The 10,684-nt window shown below is 52.8% G+C and overlaps 1 protein-coding gene across 1 annotated transcript; it reads right to left on the bottom strand.

Annotated features, from left to right (window-relative positions):
* Positions 1 to 5,171: 5,171 nt before the first annotated feature.
* Positions 5,172 to 10,232, bottom strand: SOST (sclerostin). Its single transcript, XM_003270772.2, has 2 exons — positions 9,969 to 10,232; positions 5,172 to 7,211 (listed from the first exon to the last, which is right to left on the bottom strand). Exons 1-2 carry the CDS (start codon positions 10,186 to 10,188, stop codon positions 6,790 to 6,792), a joined length of 642 nt encoding a protein of 213 aa, XP_003270820.1. The 5' UTR covers positions 10,189 to 10,232; the 3' UTR covers positions 5,172 to 6,789.
* Between the last annotated feature and the right edge of the window lie 452 nt (positions 10,233 to 10,684).

Here is a 10,684-nt window from a genome sequence, read left to right as displayed (position 1 = left end):
CAGCCTGGATCTTATAGGCATCCATTAAAGAAAACTACAGGCATTTCTGCAACTACATATGAATTGTATCACATCTGTATGTACTAGAAGGAGTTCAAGGGCATCAGTATTCCTATTATAATACATCTGCCCAGTGCTAGCAGCATTAATTAAGCAAACCTATCAAGAGCCTAAAGAATAAAGATGTGGCCGGGCATAGTGGCTCACACCTGTAATCCCAGCACTTTGGGAGGCCGAGGCGGGGGAATCACGAGGTCAGGATATTGAGACCATCCTGGCTAACACATTGAAACCCTGTCTCTACTAAAAATACAAAAACAAATTGGCCGGGTGTGGTGGCACATGCCTGTAATCTCAGCTACTCAGGAGACTGAGGCGGGAGAATCACTTGAAGCTGGGAGGTGGAGGTTGCAGTGAGCCGAGATCACACCACTGCACTCCAGCCTGGGCGACAGAGTGAGACTCTGTCTCAAAAAAAAAAAAAAAAAAAAAAGAATAAAGATGTGCACCAGCTTGGGCAACAAGGTGAAGCCTCATCTCTACAAAAAATACAAAAATTATCTGGGCATGGTGGCAACTGCCTGTAGCCCAGCTACTCAGGAGGGTGAGACAGGAGGATGGCTTGAGCCTGGGAGGCAGAGGCTGCAGTGAGCCATGATCGCTGCTACTGCACTCCAGTCTGGGTGACAAAGCAAGACTTTGTCTCAAAAAAAAATATGTATAGCTACATAATTAATAATATGCAAATATTCTTCTTTAGGGTCACTTGGTCTTCAACATACAGAGCAAAGAGAAGGTACAGAGACTCATTCTCTCTCTCTTTCAATCACACACACACTCACACACACACACACACACACACCCCTCTTCACTATAATTATAATTACTATGTTGGCTTCCAGATCAGGGGTTAGAGCCTTGGCATGGAGACGCCTGAAAGGCACCCAAGGCAATTAGTGGTGTCCCTTCTCCACCCCCTACATACCTTCAGGCCCTTTGCACTTGCTGCTCCCCCTCCCAGTGCACACACCCCCAGATCCTTGTGTGGCTCCCTCTCCCACCACATTTTGGTCTTAGCTCAAATGCCACCTCCTCAGAAATGCCTGGCCTGGCCGCCTTCAGGGCTGTCTATATGCTCACCAGCTTTATTTTTCTTTGGAGAACTTTCCATTCCTGGGCATTGTGCTAAATGTTTATTTGTTATCCGTCCATTATCCATCTCCTTGCCAGCACTCACTGTGAGCTCCATGAGGCTCCAAGATCACAACCACATGCCCAGAGCTAGGGTGGTGCGTGGCTCACAGCTGGCATCCAGTCAGTAGCAATGGAATGAATGAATGATCACCCTCTCTTCTTCTCCATCCCCACCCTCTCCTTTTTCACTTCCTCTCCCGCCCCATCTCCCCTGCCTCCGCCTTAAATCTGCTGGCATGACCAGCCCTCAGGGAGTTGTCAGGCAGGGGAGGTGTGTGCTCTGCAACCCTCTCTTTTCATCTGTCTTTCCCACCTCGCTTATGGGTACCTATCTCTCCTACCTGCAGCTGCTTGCTGCCAGCTCGGGCCCTCTTGGTGGGCAGAAGCTTAGGCACCCCAGACAATTGTAGGGAAATTGGGCATTGGAGGGCAGCGGTAAGAAAGGATTCAGTACATGCCGAGGAATGATGAATTGAGTCTCTCACCCATGAACAGGCATGCACTTTCAGGGCTCAGGTTCGGTCTCTAAAGCAGAACGTCATTCAGGGCACCCTTCAGTACCCATGACCCAGTGTCTCGCCTTTCCTGCAGGAGTCGGTGCTGCCACTATGGTGACTCAGCCCCTCCCTTCTCCTGATTCATTACTTGGGTTCTTCCAGCAGTGATTGACAGTATCTTTTTTTTTTTTTTTTTTTTGAGACAAAGTCTTGCTCTATTGCCAGGGCTGGAGTGCAGTGGCACAATCTTGCCTCACTGCAACCTCTGCCTCCTGGGTTCAAGCCATTCTCCTGTCTCAGCCTCCCGAGTACCTGGGATTACAGGTGCATGCTACCATGCCCTGCTAATTTTTGTATTTTTAGTAAAGATGGGGTTTTGCCATGCTGGCCAGGCCGGTCTCTAACTCGTGACCTCAGGTGATCCACCCCCCTTGACCTCCCAAAGTACTGGGATTACAGGTGTTAGCCCCCATGCCCAGCAAGTTGCAGCTCTTAATAGCATGGGCACCATACAATTTACTGCCCAAATCGGGTCATTTTTTAGAGTAAACGTGGGAGCTGTTAATAATTATGCTCAGCCTACAGGTGTAAACGAGACCACCCTGGGCAAACCAGGCACATGGTCTCATTGACTAAGAGGAATATTCCCCTGCCTCCTGCATCTCCAGCCACAAAAGAAACCTCAGCTGTTGGTCAAAGCTGCCCAATAGCTGAGCCCTTGCCTGCCCTTGGACAAGGGAAAAGACAGAGGGCATGTTCCAAGAATGGGGTGGGGGTGTGGCAGGAAGGACGATGCAGGCCCCAGAGCTATAATCAATGATCTGGGAACCAGGTTGTGGAGCACATGGCTGTGTCAAGGAGCAGGTGGGAGGTGGGCGGGTGTGGGACATGGCACCAGCATTTGGCGTCTGTGACTCTGAACTTGGCTTATTCGCAGGTGGCTTCTGCAGGCTCTCCACCCTCCCAGCTGCGTAAGTCCTGCCTGATTCAAGGAAAACAGGGAATTTTGGGGTCCTGTGGCTCCTCCAAGTTTCTTTTCCTTTACCTCCTTGTGTAAACGTGGCCTGATTTGTACTTGGAGCATAAGTAGACCCCTACAGAGTGTGTGTGTGTGTGTGTGTGTGTGTGTGTGTGTGTGTGTGTGTGTCTGTGTGTGTGTGAGAGAGAGAGAGAGAGAGTGAGAGAGAGAGAGAAAAAAAGGGACCTATTTCCTTCTATCCCTCTGTCTTACTCTCAGACTATTAATACAAGCCCTGAGTCTGGCTGTACCCCCAGAACATGTGCCCCGCCCCCTACAACAAAATGCTGCCCCTCCCAGCTAGGTCTGTTGTTTGTTCCTTTTCTGATTGGCGCCAGGCTCATAGACCCCATGTAGGTAGAATATAACTTTCCATAAATAACCTCTAACCCGACCTACAATTTAGCCTTCGGGTTTTTTTTTCCCCCTCGTGGTAATGGGATTGCAGCCTGGGCTGATCCATCCTGTATCTTCAGGTCCCAGAAAGCAGACCCTAGGTTTGGGCATTGCTTGGAATTCCTGGTACCCCCATGTTGCCTTGCACATGGCAAGGACTCGGTACATGTTGAGGAACGGTGGATTCTCTTTTACCCATGAGCAGTCTGCACTTGCAGTCTTTGCTTGGCCTATGGCTTCTGCCTAGAAGCTCCCTTCTCTACCTGGAAAATCTCTAAGCAGCACCCACTTTGTGAAGCCTTCCCTAACCACTATCCCTCATCCCCTCCACAGAGCAAATGACTCCTATCTTGGGTTCCCATAACACTTCGTACAAAACAGTGTGACCTGATTATTGCCCATGTGCCCACCAGGCTCTGAGCAGCTCAAATGAGGGGTAGGGCCAGGAACTGAGCCCAAGTATGGCTGTGGGCAAAACATGTAACCCCTTGGTGCTTCAGTCTCCTCAGATTCAAACACCAACCTGGGGCTGGGTGTGGTGGCTCACACCTGTAATCCCAGCACTTTGGGAGGCCGAGGCGGGCAGATCCCTTGAGGTCAGGAGTTCGAGACTAGCCTGGCCAACATGGTGAAACCCCGTCTCTATTAAAAATACAAAAATTAGCCAGGCGTGGTGGCACGCACCTGTAATCCCAGCTACTCTAGAGGCTGAGGCAGGAGAATCACTTGAACCCAGGAAGGCAGAAGTTGCAGTGAGCCGAGATCGTGACACTGCACTCCAGCCTGGACAACAGAGTGAGACTCTGTCTCAAAACAAACAAACAAACAACATAAACCTGGCCCAGAGCCCGTGTCCCCACCCACTGGGCCGCACTGCCTCTCAGGGATGGAAGATGTCTCTGTTTCCTACCTGCTCTCATATTCTGGGTCCTGAGATACTCATGATGCATGGATTTTCTGCAGGGGCTCACTGAGGCCTCCTTGGGAGCTGGAGCCACAGGAAGGGACCGGCCACTGATACCCACTCACACCTATCAAAGACTTGATGATGATGATGATTAATTCAAGTGGGTTATTGGTAGTTAAACTGACAAGTCATCAGGAGGGACCTCAGCTTTCTTTGTGGGGGTGGGTTCCCCCAAGGTAGGCTGGACTTAATTTAAAGCTTTCCAGTTGACCATCCCACCTTAGGGCAACTGAAGAGTAACTTTAGATGCTAACTCGGCTAGCATCCAGCACTATTAGATACCCTGGGGAGGCGAGACTGAGAGAAGTGCAGGAGGCTGGCCTGCTTTTGAAGATCCTGCATTTCCACCCGGGAGGCATAAAATCCACACTTCAAAGAAGATAAAGTTTCCTGTGAGCTGGTCCTGAATTGTACTTGGCTTTGTGTTGTCTATGCCAGTACTAAGCAGGACTTGGCCAGGGTGGTCCTCCATGAATGATTGTCAAATGGAAAACAGAATTAGGAACCAAAGTAGTGGTGTAGACAAAAGGGGCTGGAACCTCAGAGGAGAGAGGGATCATGGGAGATTGGAACATCTCTGGAAGGTTGGGGGAAGAGGTGACAAGTAATGTGAATCCTAAAGAAAGAGGATTAGTTATTGGGGGTGCTAAGTGTGGATGGCAAACTAAGGAAGCAGGGATCTGCATGACCATTTGGAGTCAGTAGGAAGCTTGGTGGAGTGGGAGGTGGGAGTCAAGCAGGGAAGGCCTCCCATGCCAGATCGGGAAACTGCACTTGATCCTGGGCAAGGGGGAGCTATGGAAGGCTCTTGAGCAGGGGAGTGATATAATGAGAACAGCATTTTTGGAAGCCAGCATGGAGGGGAGGCTGCTAAAAGGATACAAGGCTGAGGTTATTACCATGCCCTGAGTGAAGAAATGCGGTCTGGGTTTGGAAAGGAAGGGACAAACATGACTTTTCAAAGGAAGACATAATTGCCACAAGGGCCACCAGAGAGCAGTCAAAGGTGTGTCCAAGGTTGGAGCTCTAGTGACCAAGAGAAGGGTGTCAACTTTGACAGAAATGACATCATGTGTGGTTGACAAAATGAGACCACATCCTTTCAGTCATGATTCGTTGTCTTTATTAACAATGTCTCTGGACTCTGGAAGAACAGACTGTTAATTCATAAAGCAATATTAACATTGTCATTCTCTACAAGAAAAACTTTTGCATAAATAACTTAAGTGAGAAAATAAATATGTAACTTAACTCTTTAAAAACCACTACTTTCATTCTTGTGGACGAGTCCCACGTGGAAGGATTGCAAAAAAACGACCAGTCCTGCAGGCTTTCATATGGCATGTGCTTCTGTTTAAAACTTTTTTTTTTTTTTAACGATTAAAACCTACACAGAAAGTAAGAGGTTGTCTGGAAATGATTTTCAAAAAGATTTTTGGGTGGCAGCTATTATGCTCTGCAGTTTCTCAGCATATGTACAGCACTTATAGTTTTTCCCCCAATAATATTATTTTAGTGTAAGATATGCCATCACATGTAAGAGCAGTAAGAAGCTGTTTTCTAGGCAGAAATGTGTCTGTGAGTGGTGGGCAGAAGGCGGTGTCTCAAAAGGGATGTGCTGGTCTGTGAGTCTGTGATGGCTGCTCCCTCGGGCCTGCAAGGCCAGTGTCCTGGAACCTTTCACTTCTCTTCGGAAGGTGACTTTAAAATATGGCTATGGGTCGGGGGAGGGATGCTGCTCTTTGGGAAGTTGGGGCGGAAGTGATTTCTATACCTCCCGCCACGCTCGGACCCTCTCCTTTTCTACCCCAATGGATGATGTTATTTCTTTGAGATGGAGGGTTAGAGGTAGCCAAACATCTGGGGAAGCCAGGCTGGGAAGCAGCATAGCTTCTTCCAGGAGTTTATCAGCCATAAATATGTCAGCCATAAATAGACTCTTTACTTTTTTTTTTTTTTTTCCTGTTTGTTTTTCATCTTTGGCTGTCAGATGAGAGCATCACAACTCTGAATTCTGGAAGCGACCTTGGCACTGAGTCAATGCAACCGCATTCATTCTCTCTCTTTCTCTCTCTCTCTCTCTCACCTCTGCCCATTCAAAAGGCACTGGAGTCCTTGGAATCATATGCCAGTAGTCTCCTCGAAATCCTATTCCCACCTCCACCCTCATTTTACAAAGTGGAAATTGAGGTCCCGAAAGCGAATTGTGTAGTTCAAGGTTACACAGCAAGTTAGTGGCAGAGCCAGGACTAGAAACCACATCTATAGTTGCCCCAGTCTTGTGCTCTGGGCACGCCGCAGGCTTTCTGATGGGCAGCGAGGTGCAAGGGGGAATCTTATCCAACTTTCTTAACCAGTTCCTGGACTTTTCACACTCCCACACCGCTCCCTTAAAACCCCAGGGCGGTAAAAATGCTTCCATGTCTGCCTCCTCTGAAGTGGGACCAGCAAAGGTAGGCGGCCCCAGAGGCGGGGCTGCGTGGCTCAGTGTCTGTGACTCTCAATTCCCTCCCCTGCCCCGCGGGACCCCTCAGCTGGCGGGCGAGGGGGGCCTTGCCGGCGCCCGGGATTCCTCAGGGCCTGGAAGGTCTCAGCCCCCTGCCCTGGGTTGCAGGCATTTACAATGAAATATAAACAAACCACGCGCAGAGGACAGAAACGTGGGGCGCGGGGTCAGGGCCGGGGCGCCCGCCGGTGGGGAGGGGCGCCGGCGGGCTCTAGTAGGCGTTCTCCAGCTCGGCCTGGTTGGCTTTGGCGCTCCGGGCGCGGGGCCGCGGCTTCCGGCCCTTCTGCGGCCGAGCGGCCTCGGTCCCGAAGTCCTTGAGCTCCGACTGGTTGTGGAAGCGGGTGAGGCGCTTGCACTTGCACGAGGCCACCAGGCGCACCTTGCGCGTGCGCGGCGCCGCACCACCGGGACACAGTAGCTGCACGCGCTGCGCGCGGTAGCGGTCGGGGATGCAGCGGAAGTCGGGCCCACTCGGTCGCCACCACTTGCCGCGGCCGATGGCGTTGGGCAGCAGGCGCGCCGGGCCGCACTGGCCGGAGCACACCAGCTCAGTGATGGGCTTGGCGCTGCGGCACGGCCCGTCGGTCACGTAGCGGGTGAAGTGCAGCTCGCGGCAGCTGTACTCGGACACGTCTGTGAAGAGAGGGGCGCGTGAGGGTGGCCGCCTGCCTGGCCACCCCTGCCCTGGCCCGGCCCGTCTCTCTCCACCCCAGCCCTGCTTTTGCCAAGCCTGTCTCCAGAGGCTTTTGCCCCTGAACATCTATTGCAGGAAGGTCCCAGATGCTCTAGAGCTGGTGGAAAGCTCTCCTGCGCACCCTGTCCCCTTGAAGCCAAATGACTGCTGGGGTTCAAACACCAGGGCTCCATCGCTCACTGCAGGTGTCATCTTGGGCAAGTTCCTTAACCTTTCTCTTCTTCCAGTCTGCAAAATGGGCCGCCCCAAGCATTGCGAGTTAATCCATTGCACTCACAATGCAGAGAATGCCATTTGGCACATATAGCTGAAAGCGTCGGCTGTTATGTATTATTATTATCATTTCTCTCCTGGGGTCCCCTTATGATTTAAGCCACACTTGTGCCCAGGGTCCCTGGCCTGTGCAGGGTAAGTACTCAGCACACCTTCTGCCTGGCTCTGGCTTCTCCCAAATTCCTTTTCCAGACACTTGGGAGGGGTGGACAGGAGATGGAGAAAGGAGTAGAGGTTAATTGAAGGTAATATATCAGGGCAGCTGCTGTGGAGGCGAGGGACCAAAGGGGAGGTGATCAGGACAGGAATTCATTAGACTTGAAAGGAATCAAAGGCAGTGTGTCCAACCCCCTCATTATCAATGAGAATACTGAGGCCCAGCCAGAGAAAAGAACTTGACCAAAAGGCTGGGCTGCATCTCCGGACTCCGCTTCCCTGGGGTCCCAGCACCTTTTGGCTCCCATAAGAGTGGAGGCTCTGTGCTCCAGCATCCATGGGAGGCTGGGCTGGGGGATGGAGCTGAGGGCTGCTTTTTATTATAGTTACTTTCCTACTATAGGGGACCTGAGCTCTGACCCAAAACCTACAGGTTCAGCTGCCACAAACATTGACCTGGCTCTCTGCTGGGCACATTTCTTGTTCTGTGTTATCTGAATGGGCGCCTCATGGTGATACTCCCTGGGCAGGCAGAGATTGGGCTCCAAGGCCCGGCCTGATCCCCTGCACACACCTTGACCATGTCTCCTATGGTGGACTTAGATGGGTGGGAGCTTTTTAAATAGCTGGTCGTCGTGTTAGTACCAGTCCACCTCCAAAGGTTTCATGGGGATAGTTCCAATGTGACACGAAAGAATGAAAAATAGTCTTAAGACCAAACCATAGAGGGGACAGAGAAGGCCACCCCCGCAACCCCACTCTGGAGAGCAAGCACAGCAGGGGAGATGTGGCCACTGCCGTCATCTGGGGCTGCTTTCTGATTTGTGGGCTGGTTTGCATCCTCACCTCTGCAGGGCTGGGGTGTGTGTGTGGTCGGGGGGCCATTTGCCCAGGGAAGGGGGCATTTTGGGGCTTTTCTAGAATAGTGCCCCTAGGCCAGGCACGTCCTCTGCAGATGTGACTTTGTTTTGAGCATGTGGCTTCCTCGGGGGCTGTGGCCTCTCATGGGAGTCCAGCAAGGTGGACATTTTGTGTTTGGGTTCCTTACAGCCCTTCAGGCAGTCACTGGAGCCCAGCTGACTTTGCCTAGAAGGGGAGCTGTGGGAGGAGGCGCCCTTGTCCTCCATTTAGAAGACACAGGGTCCTGGCTGGCCTCCCTTGCGGTTGCCCTTTTTAGCACCCCATAGCCCCAATAGGTTGTGAGGCAGGGAGCGCTGGGGTCCAGGAGCCTGGGCAGTGGACTTCTCTGCCACCTGGATAATGGCCAGAGGACAGGGAAGCCCTTAGTCTGAAGTGTCATTCCAGACCCCCCCATGGCCTCATGATTCCTGCCAACTGTAGAGCCAGATGCACACTGTCACCTGGGCTTCTCTGTGCAGGCCTGACCAGGAACCCAGGGCTCCTCTTCCTTCTCCCTCCCCTGGAATGAGGCAAGGCTGAGACTGGGGTGGCTGCTGAGGACAGATGTCCCTACTCCTGCACAGAGGATGCTGCCTCCCCTCCAGGGCCTGGACTCAGCTGCATCCATGTCAGGGGCTAAAACTGTGCTGAAAACTCCCATTCCTTCAAGTGCCAGCTCCCTGGGCAGGCCGCGGGTAATGCACACTGCAGGGGTGCCTCTCTGGCCTTCTTCTCCCGCTGCTTTGTGGAGATCTGTCCCCAACACCCCCTGACACACCAGGGCTATCTTGCAGTTGGATCAAACCAGGTTCACACCTCAGCTCTTCTCACTACCAAGTTACTGAGTGCCTGGAGCCTGTTTCTTCCCCTTCGAGCTGGGGGATCACCTCCTGGGGATTCCATGACATGGGTCTGTGTGGTAGGGACAGCCACTGCCACCATAGAGTGTCCAGTGCCCCGCAGGTGCTGTCCTATGGATGGCAGGCTCCCTTACCTTGTTCCCTCCCCAATGGTACCAGCAGCTGGACGTGGCTCCTATATTCCCAGGAGGAGATTCTTTGAAACCTTTTCTTTTCTGAGCCCCTGAGCCTGTTCTGATGCCCTGATGCCATACCCTCACCACCCCAGCCTCCTCCCTGCCCTGGGCTCTCACCAATGTCTGTTGCCTCATGCCCCTGCGCCTGAATCTGAAGGCTGCACCAGTGAGCCATCCTTCCCCCACCTCCAGGCAAGACTGTTCCTCGACCAGTGCTGGCAGAGGCCAGCAGTCTTCACTGGGTCTACCCCAGTCTTCAAAGCCTCCCAAAGAGAAGTTTCTAAAACCTCCCCAGGACCTTTTACTAAGAATTCTCTCCTCCACCCCATACCTTTGGTCTCAAAGGGGTGGTGGGGAGGCCGCCCTCCGTTCTCCGCCCGGTTCATGGTCTTGTTGTTCTCCAGCTCCGGTGGAGGCTCGGGGTACTCTCCGAGCTCGGGGATGATTTCCGTGGCATCATTCTTGAAGGCCTGCCACCCCTGGCCCTCCACTACACGGAAGGCTGCGTGTACCAGCAGGCAGACGAGACACAGGGCCAGTGGGAGCTGCATGGTGCCAGCCAGAGGAGGGCACGCAGCCTTCCAGTAGCACAGGCTCTGGTCTCCAGCCGAGACACGGTCGCCTTTTTAAAGCCCCCCTCTGCTTCATGCCAGCCAATGAGGACAGGCTGGGGCAGGGCTGGTCCCATGTTTCCCTCAGCCCCCGGGGGGAGGGAAAGGGGTGTGCTCAGAGCAAACCCTCCCCAAAGACTTCTCCTCTAGCTCAGCGAACTTCCAAATTGCTGCTGGCACTCCCAGGTGACCCAGAGAGAGGGGGCGTGTGAGGCAGGGCCCAAGCCTGCTCTCCGGCACCTCCCACGTGCTGGCGGCTGTGGTTTTCAGATATCAAAATGAGCTCCGGCTTTTCATTGTCTGTCTCCCTGGGCCCTCGGGAATTCTCAAAACAAACTGTGGACCCGCTCAGCAAAGAAAATGTGCAGTTCTGAGTGCTTCGCGGGGCTGAGCCCGGCCTATTCCGTTTCTCAGGCCAAGTTCATTTGTCACCCCA

The sequence above is a fragment of the Nomascus leucogenys genome, chromosome 19 (assembly GCF_006542625.1).
Source record: "Nomascus leucogenys isolate Asia chromosome 19, Asia_NLE_v1, whole genome shotgun sequence".
NCBI lineage: Eukaryota > Metazoa > Chordata > Mammalia > Primates > Hylobatidae > Nomascus > Nomascus leucogenys.
Note: the sequence above shows the minus strand (reverse complement) of the source record. Positions and strands in the feature narration are given on the sequence as shown.